General features: G+C 40.5%; 1 protein-coding gene across 2 annotated transcripts in view; it reads right to left on the bottom strand.

The window, feature by feature from the left end:
* Window positions 1–454: 454 nt before the first annotated feature.
* Window positions 455–23,269, bottom strand: part of LOC121622656 (ras-specific guanine nucleotide-releasing factor RalGPS1-like) — a 99,776-nt gene continuing 76,961 nt past the window's right edge. For both annotated transcript variants that reach the window (XM_041959520.1, XM_041959521.1), the window contains 9 exons: window positions 15,405–15,531; window positions 13,801–13,952; window positions 13,568–13,616; window positions 10,233–10,313; window positions 8,483–8,588; window positions 8,280–8,372; window positions 7,370–7,475; window positions 7,184–7,275; window positions 455–6,586 (listed from right to left, as the gene is read on the bottom strand). In XM_041959520.1, coding sequence (XP_041815454.1) covers window positions 6,557–6,586; window positions 7,184–7,275; window positions 7,370–7,475; window positions 8,280–8,372; window positions 8,483–8,588; window positions 10,233–10,313; window positions 13,568–13,616; window positions 13,801–13,952; window positions 15,405–15,531 — 836 coding nt within the window. In that variant the 3' untranslated portion in view covers window positions 455–6,556. The remainder of the gene's footprint in view (window positions 6,587–7,183; window positions 7,276–7,369; window positions 7,476–8,279; window positions 8,373–8,482; window positions 8,589–10,232; window positions 10,314–13,567; window positions 13,617–13,800; window positions 13,953–15,404; window positions 15,532–23,269) is intronic.

The raw sequence follows: 23,269 nt of genomic DNA, 5'->3' as shown, positions 1-23,269 counted from the left end.
ACATTTCATCTTTTTCTCTTAAAGATGAGTTCCATCTTTGGCTCTGTTTTCAAGGATTTAAGTGCAGAGAAAACCATGTTACTGGCAGGGCGGTGTGAAAGTCTTCAAACTTCTGTCAAATATGTAGCTCGGGTAGTAAACAGAAACAGATTCTTGTTGGAATTGGTTTACAGATCACAGTCTGCAGAGTCAGGAGTACAAACCTGCAGAGCAGGAAACTGACCTGAAACTCCAGAACTCCAGGGTCCACATGCACCAGGCACCAGTGCATCAAGTGGTTTGTGCAAATCTGATTGAAAATGTGTTTGGGAATATGCATCACAAAACACTGTATCAACTACACAATCATTTCCCCATGATAATAATTCACAGTGTCTGTAGTTTACCAAAGGAGCAGCCAGACTATGACAGCTTAATGCTTGTGACAGTAGTACAGACGCACCACAGAAACAACTTCTGTACAGAAATTTTATTCCCAATTCAGTGTCCGAAGCTGAAAAATACAGCAACAAATAGCAATGCCATGGTAAAAAATAACTTAGCAAAATAATTACAGACTGATAATCACGACCCAGTGGTTATCTTTTCACAGTTACAACACTAGAAAGTTTGTACACAAAAATACATGCAAAGTCCCACAGAACACAATCCGTTTTTTGCTCAGAGGAAACCTGTTTGGATCCAGCCCAGCATCAAGGCAGTTTGTGACGTAGTCAGGAAATGTGATCTACAGATTCATGAACATGGACACGAATGGTCTGACACTCAGCAGGACTTCAGGACAAACACAGTATAAAGAAGGATAAGGTCCACATCGTGAAGTGGTTCGGGAAGAGACCAGGTCTGACTCCTGTGTGAAACCAATAGTCAATGTTGATTGTTTCAAGGAAGCAGTTCTTTTATCTGAAACCAAGCAAGCTTTATTTTGAAAATCTAACATAGCATATTTGCACATTTATGTTTCAGATTTATTATTGCTAACTTGACTGTGGAATGAGATTGACGGTGGGCGTGCTGCAGGCCTGAAAGATACTTCCAATGAAATGCGTTTGAAGTCATGCTGAGAGCCACTAACACATCAATCCCATAGATTACATTTCACGACTTCCACAAACTGCTGTGAGTCTGTGTAGTTAGATCCAACACACATAAGTATCAAAAACAACTGAAAGAAGCAATACTTGTTGAAATACTTCATGAAAACAAACTGGACAGTGATACGATGTAATCATGTACACACTGATGCTAACATACACTACTTTGCATCAAATGTATTTGGATAATCAGTTGTAGAAAAAACTTAGGGGGGATGAGGGAATTGATTCTAAATTGGTGATTTGTGAGAGAAATGTTGGGTCAAGCTGCGTCTAAACTGTTGATGGCTGCATTTTGGAAAAGTCCCTGGCACATGCTGACAAGGCAGTGGCATGAATTATTTTTAGGAACAAATTATAGAAAAATGTGCGTTTTTAAACCCACTCATCTAACAGGTACAGTTCACTTGATAAAGCTTAGTCTGCCTGCTGGTGACCACTCTTTCAACGATCCGTCAAATCAGACTGACTTACTGTACAGAGACACGTAAATGGAAACTGTGGTGGCACATAGTTGGCATGAAACTGATGAGTCCAGTGTTTAACAATTCAAGTTAAATCATGGCAAAGTGTATTAGTTCTTCAGTGGAACACGCTCATGTTTTGGAGGCTGTGGTTCTTTGGCTTGTGATTTAATTGCTGTTGATTGACTGTTTATGTGTGCATGATGGCTGTCAGCAACATCCTGCCTTCCTTTAGAGTGTTATCTAACACACACATCAGCAGCCACTATGATCTGAAGTAAGGTCAGCAGTAGACTGAACAAACAATAGCAGCAGAAAGCTTTGAAGACAAATGAGCAGAGCCTTTCTGCCACGATCCCAGCATTAACATTATACAGTGAATGTACTGGGGGCCACCATGCTGTTTCTGCCTTGTGCAAAATCAAATGTTCTCAAGGAACATATACTGGCACTGATATCCAGCGACAGCGGAGTGACGTGACAGCGAGCGAATTCAAAATGTGTGCAATGTAAATCAGTGCAGAACACCTTGTTCAGCTGAACTGCATCAATCAAACAGTACAATACTAAACAGTACAGAAAAACACAGGCTCAGTCACAGCTGATAAGTGGTAAGAGTGGACATTTTATGGTATATTTATGAGGAATGCCTAATATTCCCTACAGATTAGAGGAAAATTATAGCCAAAATTATCATCCTAGGCAGCCGGTGGTTTCCATTCAATTTCACAGTCAATTAGTCAATTAGCAGACCCTTGAAACTTGTGTAATCCGTCCCATGAAAGCTGCACTCCTGAACAGTCTACACTACATTAGCTCCTAACAGTAATGTACCACTGACTAAAAGAAACACAGACCTGATGAGCCTGACAGAAGTTTGGAAGAAAAGCTCAGGTCTTTAGCCGTCTCATGACCTGTCCTTGTCACTTTGATCGCCATCAAGAGGACACGATGGGTCACACGTATTTTTGTATTTATTTGTTCTCTGTGCAGTGTGCCTCTTCTGTTTCCAGGACTTCTATCCAAAATGACTGATTCTCATGCTTGTATTTCATGTCATACTTGCTGCGCTGTGAGGCTTTATTACGCACAGCAATCCTTTAAGGTGAATGTTAATGTCAACGTGTTCACAATGCTAGCATGCTAACATTTAGCATGTATAATGCTCATCATGTTCAGCATCTTGGTTTAGAATGTTAGCTAAGTAGCACTAAACACAAAGTACAGCTGAGGCTAATAGGAATGTCATTAGTGTTGCAGCTGGTTGGTCATACACCAAAGAATTGGACAAATTAAAATATTGACCTTGTGATGGAGTAAGATGAAAAGTCAGAGGATCACCAAAACCATTATAATTGAACTTGTTTAGAATCTGATTTTTTTTTCAATGGGAACCTGAACAGCTGAATGATTGATACTGCTATCCCTCAAGCCGCGATGCTAGCATGGCTAACAGGAGACTTCACTGCTCTCTGGTGGACAAACTATGAAATGTGTCGAAATGACCTCAAAGGTATCTTTGATGTTTCTCTACTGATCTTATCAATCTTGTTACTGTTTGACTGACATGCACGGCATACCCCGGATATATCTGAAATAAGATAATAATGGGAAATATGTAGCAGTCCGGCATGCGCTAATGTTCACTGTGGGGATTACAAGAGTCAAGCAAGAGTTTGCTAATTGATTTTCTTACCATACAGAAATTGAACGGAATCCACTGAATGCCTGAAACGATCAAAACAGTCAATTCCAATTTCTGAAACACAGCAGCACGATCTGCAGAATGATCAGCTGTGTTGTAAGTGTAAGTATATGATCTGTAGTAAATGGGCTTAAACAGATATTATCACCACTATGGTCCTCTAGAATTTAAAACAGCCTTCATGACTGCATCCATCTGAAGGCAGATAATAATTCTGGAGAGAAAAATTAGACTAGTTGAAGAAATCCTGACTATTAGTCCACTAAAGATTTTAGTCAACAACACATGAATGGGATCTGCAAAAAGAAACGATAATAAAAAAAGAATACTAAACTGATAATATTCTTAACAAAGTGATTATCCTCGACAAGTGATGATTTCATTCCTGTTTTTCTGCCACCATTACAACTCATATCATAAATGACGGACAGTTATCATGATTTACAACAGGGAAACAATATGACATCCACTAGTAAATGTTTAACATCAACATTTTCTGAGTTCTACTCTCAAAGGATAATTCCAGTTTATAACAACTTCGATCTTCTTTTCACAGCTTTGGCCGTCGTTTCCATCAAGTATGATGACGATAAAACTGCCCCGAAAGTAATAAAGAGATCTGGGAACATCAGATGATCAGACAGGTTACCACAAACTAACCAGATCATCTAAACCACTTTATTTCATGATGTGTTGTAAATATTCCTCATTGAACAGTGTCTGCACGCAACTATTGGAAGTACAACAGAAAGTAGCAAGCAGGCCCATAAACTGCGTTGGATGGTTGTAATAATGATAATTTGAACTTTCACCTTATTTTGTCTTCCTGATAAGTTACTGTAACCTGTCTGATCGGTGGATTGCTCACATTTGACTTAATGTGTGATGTTTTGTGATGTTGCCATGTTCCTATCTGTCCATCCATCTCACACTGTTTATCCAGGCCTACGTCATTCTCACAACCTCCAGGGCATTACCAAGCCGGATGGGACAATCTGGATCTGCCTCAGTCCTTGCCCTTGAATTTGCCCCAAAAACATCCACAGGGAGGCATTCAGGAAGCATCATTATCAGACGCCAGAACCACCTCAGCTGACTTCTTTCACTGCACAGCAGCAGGAATTCTCTTCTCTATTACCTCCTACCGGGCGTCACCGCAGTGCTTAACAAACTACATCACACAAAGTGTCATCCAGCCATGTCTGAGGGAGAAAGTGTTTACAGGTGTTCTGCATGGCCACGTTGGAAGGTGGGGGTGAAGAGATCACCTGTCCTAGAGAGGGGGGAGATAAACGGTGCACACTTGTCAAAATGTGTCTCTCTTTTCTTTGAGGCATTCTTTGTGCTGCACAGAATTGTACTTGAAAACAGTGACTGAAGTAGTTAGAAGTAGCTACACTGTCTGCTTCCATACCTCCACACAGCCAGCCAATCAGTGCGCAGAGCAGGTGTGGCTGTTTCAGAAAGTAAGAAAAACTGCTGGACACAATGCTCGTTCTGTCAAATGTCCGGACTCGCGTGGCCTGCATCTGACAACATCTGTAAGTTACAGTGTCAGGTGGGTGGAGTCCTCTGAGGCAGCTCAGAGCAGCGAGGAAGCCGCTGCCTTTAGACATGACTGGACAACGTCATACTGGTTGTTTTCTACCATGACCCAACCCTAATGATGCCTTCTTCCAATCTCTGTGGATGAGCCAAGCCAACCAGACGCAGCACCTATCCACCTGTCCATCCTATGCATCATGTTTCCCTCACTAATGAACAAGACCCACAGATATCTAAACTTCATTTGCTGTGTTCCCACGTCTCAATAATTACCTCGGAGTCATGTCGTTTTTACCGACAGGAATGATTGCGAAAAATAAAGTCCAATCCAACTCGTATTAAAGCAGAATTATCCTTTCAATTCAACATAACATTTTGTTTTTAAAGCATGATTACTTAACAGTACCAACGCTAATGGAGTCTTCCCTTATTCCAGAGTCCTTCAGGTGGAGATCAAACAATCTGTTTTAGGGTGGCTTCCCACCAAGAGTCTCTCTGAGGAGCAGCTTCCTGCAGCAGGTGGCGAACAAAGATAATTCATCGTACCATTTCCCTTTGATGGCCAACTGTCAAAAAATAAACTCTTTTACAAATAAATACAGTATTTACACACACGTGATTGTTGAAAGCTTGGTACTTCAATGTTAATTGCTTTATATTCACTCCACCAGCTGCCTCGACACACTGGTGTAGACAACAGCTGGCTGTGTTATTGGTTTAATTATCACCTTGTTCAGGACTGTTTCCATGGTGTTTGACACGATTTGATTTGTTCTGTACAAAATATTAATTGTTGCGATTTGTAAACCTTGTTATGTACATCAGCAAACAGCTTTTACAGGAGGACTACCAGCTGAGGTAGCAGGGGGTGAACAGGTGAACTGATCCAGGGCTGCTTCTTCATTTGACCAACAATTCAACGCTGGCTCTTAAAGCCAACATCATGATTCCATACTGTTTTTGTACAACTACTAATTCTCTTATTTTGGAACAAACTCAGTCCAGCTGTATGTCACAGCACTGAAGGTGATGAAGTCTCATCGTCTGTCCTTTTTGCTACAGTGCTGATCTTTTAATGGTATTAATGAGGCCTTCAAACAGAGTCACGTTTTTCATGCTCACATCTGCAGACCTTTTCCCATCCAAACTCCCATCAAAACGTTCACTTCCCTCCCTTCTCCTCCTTCTCGGTATGATGCTGAAATGCAGAAAAACATTGCAACAGCAGTTTCACTTTAACAGCAGGGGGGTCTCTCTCAGCTCTCCATGTGTAAAACCTGAGCTCCATTTGAAGGCCATATAACACTGGTCTGCAAACCGTCCAAACGTCAGTCGACTAACACTGATGTCTACATTTGTGCACTGAAGCATCTTTTCATCCAAACAGAAACCCAACATGGGCCAAAAAAAACAAAAAAACAACAACTATGTGCTTGCTCACATGTTTTTAGCAGCATAACGAATGACCGTGAACTATGAAGCCTAGAGAAAGAAACAAGGGACATCCTCACCAAAGTATTCCAATGACCAGAGTTTACATTACACTTAGTCCTGATGTCTTCGCCGACAGCAGGTACGTTGGCATATGCAGTCACACGTTCAGTATCAGTAGAGAGCTTCTTCTATACTGTCAAATGCTTCTTGACTGGCGTTTCAGTAGATACCATCAAATTCCACTGTGCTCCATCATTCAGTCTTTATTTCCCAAACAAATGGTTTTGGCACAATAATGTCCTTCTGGTCTGCTCTCATTCAAATGACATGAGGTTTGCTGGTATCTGTTGAGAGAACAGAATACATGCTTAACACAAATACAGAAACAGGGAGCTGCTAGCTCTGTCAACAGTGAAAAAAACAACCCAAACACTGACGTTGTATTGAAATTCAACATCCAAGTTTGCCACGATCATGCACTGTTGAGACTGTGTTTGTAGCATGTAGCAGTTAGTGATCTTACTCATGAGGTTATACAGGTGCTGAGGGCATGTACATGAGAGAAACCCTGTGAATGTGTTGTTTCTCCACTAATGCAGGTATGTGGGTTTATGCATGGATATTTCTTTTGTTATTTTTCTCATAGAAAATACAACATGTTGGATTAAGTTCTTTATGTAATTTGTGTTTTCTTTATCATATCCTCATGCATTTAAATACAAAGTGAATTAATCAATTATAAACCTACACAGCATCAGAACAGAGAGAGAGAAGAGTCTTTGTTCATGTCTCTGTTTCTGTTGATGAAGTATTTATAGTTTTGCTGACCATATATCATAGACCACAGACCGCATATTTCCACTTCTGTTCATCTTTCTACTCTGGAAAAAGAGTGGTTTCATCTGACCAAAGCTGACCCATGGTCCATGTGCTGAACATACCTGAGGTCTACTACTTCTACAAGCCTCTTCCAGGTTTTTGTGCCAGATGATCGCTGAAAACCTGGATCCTGTCTGGAACTTGTAAACATTGCCTATGAAGTGACAGAAATTGCTTTGTATGATTATCTGAATTCAAATGATGGACAAAGAAAACAGCAGGTGCTCTGTTGGTTGTGCGAAGCCGACCTTTGTCTGGGTCGTTGAGCTGGAAGATGTTGGGTCTGGCAGGGTCATCTGGCAGTACCACCATCCATCCAGTAACACACACCTTCTTACATGGGCTGGACTTGTACTGTGGCAAACACCAGATGACAGTGGATCAGATTCACAGCAAATATGTGAAAAATAAACACATTCGAGCAGTCTTAGCTGCAATAAATCAAAGTGTCTTACAGTGGATGCTGCTGTGGGGTGTAGCTCTACTAGGAGTGGGTTTTCCACCAGTTTTGTCAGTGTCATGTTCTGCCACGACATGGATTTTGCAATGCTGTCATTACTGTGATGAATACTGAAGCATACTAAAAATGTACTTTACTGCACATGTACTCATAGAAGTGGAGTTACATCCAGTTACTACTATTTTCTCCAGTAACGTGGAGGGTAACATTACAAGCAACGCACGCCAATTTGTCTGTTGTTGTCCGCAAGAAGCAACACAAAAGTCTTGATCTACTCCCACCATTCGAGGAAGTGAATTAACTTGATGGAAATGTCCCCACAACAACAACTGGAAATCTCTAGGTTATAAGGCTATATGTATGCAGTCTTTATTTTACTTTGGACTGTTTTTAGGGCCAAAACAAAGCAGGATTCACTTCAAAGCTGAAGCTCAAGGATGGATTAATACAGACTTCAAACTTAGAACCTGTAAGTTCTGACATTATTATGTATTTATTATATATTTACTGTATATTTTGCTGGTCCCCAGCTAATGTGGCTAGTAGCATCAATTCTAGACTCACACTGGAGCAATGTTGCAGTATTCAATATTGAGGGTCTGTGGTACACTGACTACTGTAGTTGTATATTATACTTTGGGTTTTCCCTCAAATAAAGCAGTTTCATGCTGTTTCTGTTCTTTAAGCATCAAACGTACATGTTTCCTCTCAGAGGCCCTCAGTGCTTTCGCCCCATAGAACGTCAGTGTTGATCCAGACAGAGTGATCCAAAATCTGGTCCACGATGACAACTGCAACACAGAAAATAAACAGATGTGCCAGGAAGATCTTCCTCACTGTCGTCAGAAGAAAGGGAAAAGAAAACTGGCTTAAACCACAGTGAAATCAAAGACGGCCTTACCCTGGGCTTCCGTCCCTCCTTCAGCAGCGTCTTCCTTCGCAGGGGTCCTTCAATGGTCACACTGCCCGCCTCGCTGCATCCATAGCAGGAGTTGGCAGCAGAGGAGCTAAGCATGTTGGGAAGTGAAGAAAGGATGCAAACACAAAACACTATGAGCAACTGAAACAACTCTTCAGTATTCAGAGTTCAGTGTGTACAAGTCACTGTTTGACAGCATGTGATGCTCTGTTAGGACAGTGATGTTCTACAGTGTGTGAAGGTTTTCATTTCAACCAAACTGATTCCACAGTATAGAAGAGGAACTAGTCCTATAAGTGGATGATTTATTAAAAACACACCCTCCCTCTGCTGATTTAATGCTTAAAAAGTAGTCAGTGGCAAAGGAAACTGTATTCTGGTGACACTTGGGTGGTGTATATCTTTCTTGTGTGTGTGGATAACAGGTGGTGTCGAGTAGAGCTACAATAAAGTTTGACAGTAGAAAATGTATTAAGTACATTCAGCTATGAGTAATCTATTGAGCAGGCAGACTCATTTCTCCACTGTCATCCTCCTACATAGACCAGGATTCATTGCACTTAGATGTGGGGGTGTGGCCACATGTTACTCCAGTCCGGATATTCATATAGCCTTTGCAGAATAAATGCAACATCATCAAACTGGAATGAACACAAAACTACAGTGTGTTCACACAGCAGTGTACAACAATCACAGTGAATGACCTTCTCAGAAAGATCGCATGCAGGTTATCATGGTTCCCAAAGTTAGCTTTTCTTATAGTTTGATGAAAAAGACAGACACAAGATGAACATAAAGCACACCACCTCTGCAGTGACTGTCACAGGCCACAGTCATGATCTCACCTGATCACACTCACCTGTTCTCAGTGACCCAACTAACTGGGGTTACCTGTCATTTATAGAACATATCAAGACATTCTGCTGATCTTTGAGCCTACAGCCATGTCAGCATTATAGCAGAAAACGTTTTTCCCTCTTCGTTATTCTGTATACGACCCAGATTCCAAGGAAAGTTGGGAAGTTATCATTTGTTTGTCTTTTGTTGGTGTCCCAATTTTCATGACAATTTTCCTACTAAAATTTGAAAGAAGGTATTTTGTGTGTAATTTTTGGATTCAGGCGTACTTGAAGGCACTAGCAGTTAGCATTTCAATGTGCTTTCAGTCTTTTTGCTAAGCTAGGCTAAAGCAAACCTACAGCTACAGTATCACTGTACTGTATGCAAACAGAAGGTATTCTGCCACTCAAAGCTTTTGAACCATTTCCACTTTACTTGATTCATTGTAAAATGTTTTAAGCCCAGTTTTGGACTGTAATTAAAGGATCAGTTCACCCCAATTCCAAAAATAACAAAACATTTTCTCTCTTGTAGTCATGTGGAGAGTTTCTGGGTATTGTATTGGCATAGGGATCAAACACAACACCCAGCTCTGTAGGTTTCTGACACTTTCATGTTTTGTTTGATTAATTGATGAATTAATTTGGTGAACTGACGCTTTAGAGACTTTGGACAAACTTTAGCCAATGTACCTGTAGCTACTAAGTGGAACGTACAGCCCACAGCCGTTTCATTCCTCAAAGCTGAGCTCAAAATGACACCTGCCTTCCACCAGCATGCAGTGAGGGGGTGGGGTGAGATAAAACACATCAGAGTGAGTCTAGGCTCTATTCTCCAGCAAAGATGAGTTCATTCTTATTCAAAGTGATTTTACTCTCCCACTTCACTGTACCTGTAAACATAGCTGCGGCTCCGGGGGGAGTTGCGAAGCGGGACCCTCCAATTGGGGCCCAGTGTTGCGTACATGCGGCCCCTGTTTGTCACACATCGTCACAGTCAGTCTGAGGGGCTCATAGGATTGGCCTTTTGGTTAGCAGAACTATTCAGTGCATCTCATTGGACCAGAAGAACCCACAGTGTACACTAAAGCTAGTTCAAACATGTTCTGAGATACTTAACACTCTGACACCAAATGTGGCCATATTGATCAACCACAGCCTGTTTTAATCTGACACTCACAGATACAAAGGAAATTCGTTTTATATATTCTTGCTTGGACAAACATAGATATACAGTGTGATTAACTTCACGTAGGATGTTGGCAACATTCAAAAACAGCGATATTATATGTACGATGAATCTGCTGGAGGCACAGATACAAACTGTTGGCACAGGAGTACATGTCTAAGACAAATCAAATTAATCTCAAAGGATAAATCTGGTGATAATCTACATTTTCCCTCATGTCAACAAATCTCATGAGCAGACTGAAACCAACAATAAAGGTTTCCTAATGACAAGAACTCTGATATATCTTCTCCTCTTCCTCTTCCTAGAGCTCCAATGTTGTCAAAATACATAAATGTTATTTTAACTCAATCACACACACACACTGTCCTGCTGCCCCAAATACTCACTAGAGCACCAAATGTGGATTCATCCGCAGCTGAAAGTAATCCCCAACAAATGCTTGTTGGTGTCTTCTCCTGGTTGAGTAACATTTTGTAAAAGCGACAGTGACCAACTGTTTTAGGAAATTACTGAGCCTTTTTAAAAGTAAACTATATCTTAGTGAGATGTTTGTAAAAGGTTTATATCTTCAACAGGAACCAGTGGGGGGTCACATGACATCGCCGAGCAAGATGGTCGCCTAGGTGGATACGTCCCAATTAACCCACCAATTTACCCCAAATACGCAAGTTTAATTCAAATGGCTGTAGTCTAAATCTTGGTAAAGCGTTAGGTTAGACTTTAACTGCACTGGGAGTTCTGGCAACTCGTGTATTATGGAAACTAGAGCAACAAAACACGGCACCATTACCCCGCTAGCTAGCGGGGCAAACGCTAGGCTAACAGACAGTGCGGGCACTATGACGGGAACCGGTAAAGGAGAGTTTAACGGCGCAGGTGTCTTGGCCGCCATGCAACAGTCCCTGGAGAAAGCTACAGAAGAGATGGGACAAGTCGGGAAGCTCTTGGCAGCTTTGCAGGCAGACATGACAGAAATTAAAGAAATGTATCACTACTACAGGACCTGGACTTGAATAGTTTAATACAAAATTAACTTGACAATTTCTTTCCGGGTCAACAGATAAGACAAAAATGTTTCTGTATGCAGACGACATTTTATTACTTATCAAAGAGCCTATAGTGTCCATCCCTAGTGTTTTGTCGACAATCGAATCATTCTCAAAATTATCAAGCTATAAAATAAATTGGAAAAAAATCCGAAGGTATGCCAATATCAAGAGGGTGCAGTCAATCAGTAATCTCTACATTCCAGTTTAAGGCTATCCCATCTGGAATGAAATATCTAGGGATTAGATTATGTTCAGATCTAGAAAATATCATCTCTATTAATACAGATCCTTTAATTAAAAACATTAAGACAAATCTGGACAAATGGAAACTGTTAAACCTCACTTTGTGGGGAAAAATTAATATTATTAAAATGGTAGTCGCTCCACAATTTAATTACATCTCTATGATGATACCAGTATCCATCTCTGATGGGATCTTCAAACAATTTAATCGTGTGATTATAGACTTTTTATGGAATGGGAAAAAGCCCAGACTTGCTTTGAGGAAACTTTGTGCCTCAAGAGATATTGGGGGACTGGCTCTTCCAAACATGGAATTATATAGCATATCATTTGAAATGAACAAGATAACAAATCACTGGGCAGACTATGGCTCAAGCCCTAGTTGGGTTAAGATTGAGAAGGAACTTGCAGCTCCGTTTAACATTGTAGAATTGTTATCACAGAGGAGAATAGGCAGACAGAAGGAAGAGGAAAACCTAATCTTACAACATTCTCGGTGGGCTTGGGCAAGAGCACACAAGATCTTGGGGATTTCACGGCCCAAGCAGGGTTATTCTTCATTGTGGAATAACCCCTCAACTTGTATAGGGAAAAAGACGTTTCTGGGGTGCATGGTTGACAAAAGGGATACGTGTTGTCAATAACCTCTACAGGGACCAGTCATTTATATCATATAAGGACCTTAAGGAACAATATGATTTAACAGACAAAGGGGATTTCTGGAAATATTTACAGTTGAGGAGTAGTGCGAGTTCTACTTTTGGATTAGAATGGGCAGAAAAAGGAGAAAACAAGGTCCAAGAATTTCTCAATTGTTGCCATGCGCTGCACTCCGCCTCACTATTTTATAGAAACATGTCAAATATTCAAGTAAGAATGTGTGAAAACTTGAGACTAATATGGCAGAAGGATCTTGGTGGTGAGATTGATGAAGGTGTATGGCAAGAAGTGATTTCAAACGTGGGCTGGGCTACAAGGGATGCGAGGAGTAAGTTCATCCACTATAAGATTGTACATAGATATTATTTTACACCACTGAAATTGTTTAAAATGGGTTTAACTCCCTTTAATAATACATGCTGGAAATGCCAGAAGGAGTTGGGCACATTCCTTCATGCCATTTGGGACTTAAGTGGTGGGAAGGATAGGTATTGTTGTAGATGTAGATGAGTGTTTTATTCTTATTTTTATTAATGTTAAAATGTATTCAATTTTTTTATTGTTATTATTATTATTTAATTTTTCTTTATATCCTGTTTGTTTCTCCTTTTATTTTCTTAAACAGACTAATAATTTGTTTACGCTACATCTGTGACATTTGAAAATGTTTGTAAAGATATTATGTTAAAACAAATAAACATTTGAATGACAAGAAAAAAAAAAAAAAAAAAAAGGAACCAGTGGGCTGGGCTTGGGGATGACAGCCACAGACAGGGCAGGGAAGCCCCAAAGTATTGAGAAACATAGTGTTAACACAGTGCTGGTTTAGTCTTTTCATGGGATTTGGTGACTACTAGAAAAATAACTACTGTCGGTCTCATCTTTAACACAACCTTACTGTAGGTTTACAATCACTTTGAAGTGGTGAAGGGGTTTCAATCGGATCATTTTGCCCGTTAAGAGCTAAGAACAATCTAATGCTGTAAGCAAATTATTTGTCAAAGTGATTAAAACCGTTAAGGATTAAATGATTATGTGTGAGGTAGGTATGCAAATCATATAGTCTGTGATGACTGGCTCTCACCTCTCCATTCCAGGTGACAGCTCTTCCCCAAAAGAGCTTTGACTGCTGCCTATTAGAAAAAACACAAGAATAAAGTACAGGTTTATTATTTGGTCTCAAGTTTAATTAGGCATGCCTTGTTAGGCATTGTAAAGATATTATCAGCAGAAACTGGTAATAGATAAGAAGTTTTATTGCATTTGTCATGGCAGAATATCAATGAACGTTACTGGCATCATACAGCACATACATACCTAATGACAGACCGTTGGACACAGAGGTACTGTGAGGATCATTCCTGACTGGACTCTGAGACTCTAAGAAGCTGTCATCCAGCAGGTGTCGTGCTTTCTCTATGGGAAACGTTGCACTCCTGCTCTCTGACATGCCATACTGACACATCATACTGTGGACGGAGATCAAACCTGTTACGATGCATTTCACACTCATGGGGAAATTTTCACTGGAGCTCAGAGTCTTGTTTCTTTTCCGTTTTCTTTTACAGTTTTCAGATCATATTACCCATCGATGTTATGGCTGAGGTCTGAGAACATTCAGATTGTACACGGACACAATGGCTTCCATTACAGCAAGCAACACAAGCAGTCAGACGGGTTTTAAAGTCAATTTTAACCACAGTATCTGTATCAGTTCACATATTTACGAGTGAACTTTAGACTTGCCTATTATATTTTAGAGCTATGTGCACACATCTATTCAGCACATTAGTAATGGCAGCCAGAATGACAAACAATGTAGGAGCAAGGTGAATGGACCTGTCAGTGGCAACTGAGTACATTTATTCATTTATTAGACTTCTGCTTCAGAAACACTGTACTGTTCACACCGCCACATTTATTTGACATCTGTAGTTACTAATTACTTTACCAATGAAATGCTCTGTACATCAACATGTATGTTTTCATGATGTCACCTAACTCTTTGTACTCACACACACACACACACACACACACACACACACACACACACACGCTTTCGTGTTTAGTGTATGATTTTACCATTCTACTAACTTGTAACTGTACCTTTCAACATTTTAGCAAGATCAACATCATGATGGTCATATTTTCTCTTATTGCAGCTCTGCATTTCTGCATGTGTAAAATGGTTCTAATCAGCATTGCTTGGCTGTGTTTTGTTGCTCTGTGTTGCTTGCATGGCCACGTCGACTGGATGGTGGATAGTGTGCTGTGTTATTGTACTAATGTTTTGCTCTTCCCTTTGGTCTGTGTGGTATGGGCACTGTGGCGAGGAAGCGTATCGTGCAGCTGTCTTGTTATCTTCTACCTGTAATTTCTCTAGACGCTCAGAAGGTGTTTGACAGGGTCACGTGGGAGTTCTTCATTTTAGTCCTTGAGCTTGGTCCCAGTGTTCCTACACGTTAAAATCAACCACTTTTTTTTAGGCCCCCAGTTCTCATTGTGCCTTGTTCTGTGCAAGCTGCTTGTCTGTGGAAATGAAACACTGAATGTGGAGCACGCAACCTTTAGCTTTTACCAAAGCACACTTTACTACTACAGTGTGGTTCTATCTCCCCTGAGTCAGTGAGCTCTTGGTGGTAAAGGCATGCATACTACAAAATTTCGAGACGTTGGGTAGGCATGGGCAACCCTGTTACACACCCTTCTATATTTTAACTGACACTAAGCCTAAAAATGAAAATTTGAAAAATGTTCAATGCAGAAACAGTAGTGTTTACTTAACAACTAAAACGCATTGGGAGTTGATGAGGAAGACTTTAAGGTTTTTAAGGGTTAGACTTTATCATGGGTTTATATATTTGGGACTTGATTCATACAACAACTAAAATCTAACTTTGGCAAAGGCTCATTAAACTCACTTGTTTCCCAGACTATGGCTCTTCCTGTGGTGAGAGGGAGGTGGGGTGGGGATATGAACCCCCACAGAGGCGTCAGGGCAGGTAGGCCGCCGGTTATACCTCAGAGAGGCAGATACTTCAGACAGACCTGAAACACAGAAAACAGGACATCTCAGTAAAACGGCGAAATTTGTTCTCTGCATTTAACACATCCCCAAGGAGCAGTGTGCAGCGTGAAACTCCACAAAGAAAGGCCCTGCCCCAGAGGGGATCGAGCTCAGGTGCTAACCACCGAGCTACTGTGGCCGGTAATGGTAGAGTGAATGAGCAGTGAGGCCGAGGCTACTACGGATCAGATTCCTGCTTGAACATGTGCAGTTGTCACATTAATATTTCAGAAGAGGTGCATTTTTTAACATTAAAGCATGTACACCCATTCTAGTAGACACCTAAAATAAAAGTGTGAACCTGGAAATGAGCATAATATGGCATCTTTAATATTCTCCTAAAAAGATGCCTGAACTAAGCAAAGATAATACAATGAAGCACGGTGCTCTTTCTTTAGCATGGACATACATTATCTATCAGAGAGCATCAGGCCATAAACAAAAATGATTCTAGGAAGGCTTAATGCATTAATAATACAGAGGTTTACAAAACATTTCAAGGCTTTGTTATTCTAGCAGTGCTGCTTTGCATGCTGGGTAACCCAGACCTTTGTCAGTGTTACAGAGCTCTTGTCATGGGAAAATATAGTCGATTTTAAATGTGACTATGTGGATCAGCTCTTCTTTAAAAATACTTTCCATCAAATCCAATAGATGGAGCCAGTGAGACACAAAATGAGCCTCGATGTAAAAATCATTATTTACGTATGGAACCAAAGCCCTCGACGTGTGCAGTGATTGTATCCGTATCTCTGTGAATGTGTAGGTCTGCCCATATAATCCTAGCTTCAGTCCAGCCACAGCTCTGCCTCCTGGCAGCACTGTGTTAGATTGCTGAATTGACGCAGTGTTATCATGTGCATTAAGTGCCGGTGGAAGCTCTGACTCACTCTCTGTTCCCTCTCACTGGAAACCCACTGGGGCCATTCAGTCTGTGTGCAGAATGTTCATCTTGGAATACTTCGGACTTGAACGGCGTATGTTGTAAGTTATTTTGTGGTACTAAGTACTATGAGCCTGAAGAGGCTCATGAAAAGTAGAAACTGCTGCATTAGGAGAAGTTCAAACACTGCAGAGGACATACAGACAGCTGTGTCTGATTGAACCTGCTGGGTGTTTTGGTGGGGAAACAGATAAATTCTCGCTGATGATGGTCTATGGAATTTGTTTAAATTAGACTCTATCCTAAAAACAAGAGGAAGATGTTTCCTCGGCTGCAATTTTGTAATCAAGAAAACAACGTGGTACAGTTAGAATTAAAGGAATCCATGTAAAGGAGCAGGATAATGTGATCTCTCTGGCATAAAAGCTGCATTAATGTGCCTCTAAAGTTTGCTTTCTGAGGAACTGCACACTCACCTAAATAGTGCAAAATACGGTGCATGAATATTCACTGAAAGTATACAAATGTTATTCTCCACATAGTGATGACGTCAGCGCAGCCACATAGCGAACAATTTTAACATTTTAAGTCTACAAAATCTGTAATGTCACTGTTTCAAAATCAGTTATACTATACTATATGTTAGTTATTTATCACATTCTGATAGTCAGACATGATATGTTGTAATGTTATAATGTTGTTAAATGATATATGATGATGTAAACGGGTTACCCATGAGGCCATGAGGCCGAGAGGTTAAAGAAATCATTCTGCAGTGATAGTGCAAAATGTTCAAACAAAAAGTTGAACTAAACGTTGTTTGAAGAGTCAGACACTGTGCGGAAAATGACAATAACTATCCTGTTCTGCTCTATTGGCGGAGCAGTGGGGTTTTGACTGGCTCCATTTTGAATCCAGTTCACTGCCAGCAAACTACCCGCCAAGTTCCCAGGCGTTCAGTTGGTGCTGACAGTCACTTTCAACAGTCAAAATGACACTGGCAGCAGCACATTAAATCAACTGTGGCTAATTAAGAGCAATTCTGTGTCTAATTTGACCAAAAGCGAAATGAAAAGCAAAACGATTTTTTGGAGGTTGCCTGCTCAATGTCCTCGCTGAAAGGTGGTGTTCATAATTAGCCAAGGAACATTAGTTAGTGGAAGAATTTTTATCTTTAATCTTGATTTGTTCCCTTTATATTTACTCTCTAGTCAAGCTAGCAGCAGGACTACATGAATGGCCATGTTGGTCAGCTGGTCCACCACGCAGGTCCAGACTGACATGTCACAACTATGATGAGATCATTCATGATGTGAATCAGAGTCACACAGTTGGCTCAACAACTACTGGATGGGTTGCCATGAAGTTTAGTGATCACATTCATGTTTCCCACAGGATGAATTGTGTTATTTTTATTTTCAGTTGTCAGAATATCCCCTTATTCATCTGTGCACCATTATTATCATTTGATTAAGTTCTAAACCCATGACCAGCAAGTAGCCAGTGACAATCAAGGTGTGCAAACTAAGAAGGCTACCGCTGTGATGCTAGATTACAGATTGATGGTTGGTTTGATGGTTTGATGAGAGAAATTCTGTCAATCATATGACCTTCTCAGTCACTACATGTCAACCCAAGTGAACATCTATAGGGGGGCTTGGAGTGGCATTCAGTCAGACAGTGCTCTCCTCCACCATCATCATCAAAACAGATGAGGGATTATCTTCTGGAAGGATGCTCTTCATCCCTTCAGTGGAGTAGAATCTATGTCAGGGAGCACTGAAGCTGTTCTGGAGGCCTGTGGTGGAACTTCACCTTACTAACACACTTTATGTTGGTTTTTACTATTATCTGTCATCTGTATTTTAGGTGATGATTAAAGTGTCAATTTTCAATTTTGCTTAATACATGTAGATATAATTGTCTTTTTATGGCTGTTAGGAAGGCTAAACTGCACACACAGTCGAACTGGCAGGTCCAGAACAGCAGGGAAAAGCAGGAGAGCTGTGACCTCACAAACAGATGCTGCACATGTCCAAACACCCCTTTTAAAAGTCATATTCCGGGTGATTGATGTTAGCTCATATCTCATCTTTAAGCACGTGTGCTTACTCCACTACTTGAACTGCTGCTAAGACATAACAGAGCAGCTGGGATGAATTAGCCAGATTGTGGTCTGAAAATTCAATCATGAGAAGCTCAGTCACAAGCTTCCAAAAATAGATGATTTATGGAACATAATCATTCAAAAGAGCTAATACTCTCAGGATGATCACATAAAGCGCCACCATCAGACTGTTCCGGCCCTGCTTCCACTCAGCGATGGATAAAGTGAGTGAATGCATCATGTCACGTGGGATTTCTCTTGTTCTTGTCCGTGCACATGTTCTGCTCGGTCCACCATGCCATCTTACACTCACTTGTTGCACAAGGAGAGAGTGAGTAAACCAAATTCTCCTGTTTGGCAGCATGCGAAGAGCATGACAGTTGTTTATGTTGAAAGAGCCAACAAGGCAGTGGACACAGCCAGAACAGCCTTTTCCTGCCGTGTTATATAACTCCAAATGATCATCTGACCAGCATGAGGAGCAATAAAAGCAAAGGAGAAGTTTTGATGAATTGCTCTTTTCTTACAAAGCAGGTTTTATATATATGTACATACACACACACACACACGCACACACAGGCGCGCACACACACCCCAGCTTCCACTATGACTATGATGAGTAAATTGACTCTTGCGTGGAGTGGCCCTTTAAGGTTAGTCCGACAGGATCAGGTGACAAATATGCAATTACATCCCAGAGAGCATAGATGCATGCTTCAGTCCTGGATTCCAGTGAAACGACAAAAGATATTCCACAAACAATAAACCGCGACATTTTGCACAAATTCATGGCCATGTGGCCACTGAACTCTTCAGTCAGTGGGAGGATTATAATTCAGACCACTCAGGAATTCAAAAAAAGCCCAAATGTTTATTGTCCGTACAGCGACAAACTGCGCTACAGCCATTGTAAGATACTGTAATGATCTCCACAGACTACACAGTCTTCTCTAAAGGCTTTAACTGCATGTTGTTGTCATTGCAACACTTGAAAAATACTGATAATCTAATGCTAATTTATCAAAATGGGAAATGTTAACTGGAAGACAAGCTGATGTGTCATAATGAGAAAAATGTCTATATAAAATACGTCATTGTAAGAAAAAAGAAGCTTGTGAGCAGATTGTCATGGTGACAGACAGCAAATGTCGACCCTGAGGCGACATGCTGTTTTAAACCAAACATTTCCATAGAATAGCTCAGACACATGCTTCCTTCCTAAATGATTCACGTATGTCCTGCGTATTATCATGAAAGCAGCACGTTACACTCTTGGCACAGAGAGATGCTTTTGTAATTAACATGCAGCGAAACTGAAAACTTTCCTTCCCTTACTACACAATCCCATCCGGTCAGTCCAGTGACAAGCACTTAATAACTCTATGACGCTGTACAAATTAACTCCAACAAATGGTGTGAATGGTCATTATGCAATTTTGTGAAAAGTGGTGGAAACGAGACCGAGAGAGAGAGAGACAATAGCAGTGACTATGGTAACCAACACAAACAAATCCCACCATGTGGCTGGCCAGCCCATGAGACATGACTCCATGGAAAAAGATCAATATGTTGGTCCCCGAGGACGCTGCAGTGGAATGGGTGACATGTTACTACTGTTAGACTGTTATTAGCGGCATCGTTAACTTACTCATGGCATGTTTTTGTCAGCCGCTTAATAACTATAAGCTCAAGTAAGAATTTTACTGGTCTAAGCGGCTGTGAATCACATGAGTTCATTTAACTAAAAATAAGACTAATGTACTTTCCGTCAGCCAGGTTCCCTGATTCTTAGTTGCACTGTATTAGCCACAGATGTCAAACTTCTAAACACCAAAAGACTGTTCTATTTATTCTCTCATCTGTGGGCTTCCTGTCTGCCACGTTGACAAATCCTTATAAAGCAAACTCAACTGAATAAAAACAGGACTCGAATGGAATCACACTCACAAGCCATGAACAGCTTTTGAAGAGCGACCAGGTGCTTTTGGTGAGTGACCAGCTTATGGCAAAAACATTTAATGACTATTTACAAACTGCAGAGGTTTCCATATAAATGGATGACTCCATCTTGACCCAAGTAGAATAACACTCCTATACATCTAGTCTCTGCATCAGAGAAATCATCCAGATACCTGGCTGCTGGTGTGTCTCTGGGGCTGCATCTGCTGATCTACACTTGTTGTTTGTTTGTTTTTTTGATTAAGGTTCAAGGTTCGTTTGTCATTCTATAACAAAGGGTTGCACAATGAACAATGGAAGTTGTAGTCCCTTTATACGTCATAAGAAAAGCTATTTATGGTGGAGTGCAGCAGAGGAGTTCAGGAGTTTGACAGCCTGAGGAAAGAAGCTGCTCTGCAGTCTGGTGTTACAGCAGCAGATACTTCTGTATCGCTTGTCAGACAGCAGCAGGGTGAACAGACTGTGGCTGGTTTTGTCTTTTAGTAGTATAGTTGGGGTCTGCAAAGGCACCTCACAGATATCACTGATGATTAGCAGATACCAATGAGTTTTTTCAGAGTTGCAGAGCGCTCTTGTCCTGGCCAATGCACATCCCAGCATGTGTTGTTAACAATCAGGATGCATTTTATCAATCGTCTGTAAAAGTTAACAACAACTTTGCACTGGAATTTTGCTTTAGTAAGTCTCTAAAGAAATGCAGTTGTTTGCATTTGTTAGGACCAGATGTTGGCAATGGATGCAAAGCGGTGAGGGTCCAGGCTGGATGGGGCGTTTTTTTTCTTAAGTGCTGTAAAACCAGTTTGTCTCAGCATGTCATCAGATTGGGGGTGAGTGCCACAGCGCAGTAGTTGTTTAGACTAGACACTGCAGACTTTTTAAATATAGGGACGATGGTGACTGCCAAAAAGGTACATCATGGAGTCCCTGAGCACTCATGGCGCTGTAAAGCCATGTTTTAATGAGCTCTGTATGGTTTATATTATGTCCTCATCCATCATGTGGATCACAAGCACATGGAGGTGATACACATTTCTGTACACTGAGGGCAAACAAACCGCGCATTTTGTTTGGTCTACAGTTAAAAACTAATTTGATGCATTCAATGTATTATGAAACTGAAGAGCAAGGCATGGGTCTCCCATGAGGGTTGAAGTCTTGAAATAAGGAGACCAGAATTTGCTGTAGAATTTACACAAATCTGAAATTTGGACACATGAATTGTACACACACCTGCAACTGAGGGATAATTCAATATCGGCAACAGTATTCTTATAATCTTGCACATAATGTACACAAATATAGTTGATTTTCATTTTTTATTCTGTATCCTTTTATATCTTGATCTTTCCTGTATTTTGCCTCTCTTTTTATACTTGGATGGCTGTAACATTTTAATTTCCCCAATTTAAGATTATAATAACATTTTATTTTATTTTATAACTGCATGAAAGAAATCTAAGATGATTCCACCATTCAGAAGAATGGTGTGATTCGAGTCATAGTCAATGCATATAAGGAAAGTAAGACAAGAATCACCTCAGAAACACGATTCTACCTCTCCACTGTATTAACAATGTAAGGCAACATATCTTAGAAAGAAAAAAATGATTTAAAAAACTGATGTGTTTATTAGATCCAAGGAGACGTGAGAATGAGATACAGGCCTACATGTGTTTTGGTGACCTGCCCCATCATGTGGGTTAATTAGTAAATGTAATGTGATTCACTCTCAGAGTCAGACATGAGGTAGGATTAGGCATCTCAACAGCATTTATTTGGCAGAGAAACCAAAGTATATTATGTAAGAACGATTGCAGCCAACAGAGGAATTGGTGTGCATTCCTCATGATATTACCTTCCACATCGTTGTGTTACTGGAGTGAGGAAAATGGTAGTTAGTGGGTGTCACTCGAGTTCTATGTGCACAGCCCCCGCCTGCACGTTATCCCAGCCACAGTAAAATACAATATTTTTAACATTCTACAACATTTGTCACAGTAATGATGGTATCAGTTAATCATGTCATGGCAGAAAGTGACACCACTGAAACTGGTGTACTGCCCACCCCTACTACAAGGAACTGCAGGAAATATTGAGAAATGCTTTTCTTCAAAATATCTAAGAGTCAGAATGGTAGAAATGGAACTACAGGACTGCATAAATAATGTAAATCTTATTGGAAATTGGTATTATTACTGTTATGGATGTCCCAATCGAGTTCTGTTGGCCCTGATCTAACTATGAGGCATGTGATGATACTGAATCCAATCCACTTATTTACATTTGCAAAGGAGCAGAACATATGAAATGTATCTGGCCCATTATTTAACAGCTGTGGCTTATTAAATTTGGCAAAACTTATTTTCACAAGATACTTAATCCAAATACTGCAGGGTCAACTTTAAAAATACTGGTTAATCGTCTTAAATAATTATCTGATAATGACAAAAGTTTAACTGGCAGGATGGAACTACTGGAACTGATGTGACGTTACCCGCCAGAGAGGAGATGCATCACTCTGTCTTGCTGTAACCAATTGTTCTCTTTAACTGAATTACTCACAGAATTAAACTTAATCAGCAGCAGCTGATATGATCTGCTGCTGTGACATTCATTATTTGAACTGGTGACAGTGACGGTCAGTGCTGGCTAAAAACAGTAAAACTGCTCCCTGAATGTTTTGGACTCTTTGCTCTTTGCTAATGAGGAAATATTAAAAGATTAAATAACAGATTTGTTAGCATTGGAAAGAATCTGTCTACTTTGCCAA

The sequence above is a fragment of the Chelmon rostratus genome, chromosome 19 (assembly GCF_017976325.1).
Source record: "Chelmon rostratus isolate fCheRos1 chromosome 19, fCheRos1.pri, whole genome shotgun sequence".
NCBI lineage: Eukaryota > Metazoa > Chordata > Actinopteri > Chaetodontiformes > Chaetodontidae > Chelmon > Chelmon rostratus.
Note: the sequence above shows the minus strand (reverse complement) of the source record. Positions and strands in the feature narration are given on the sequence as shown.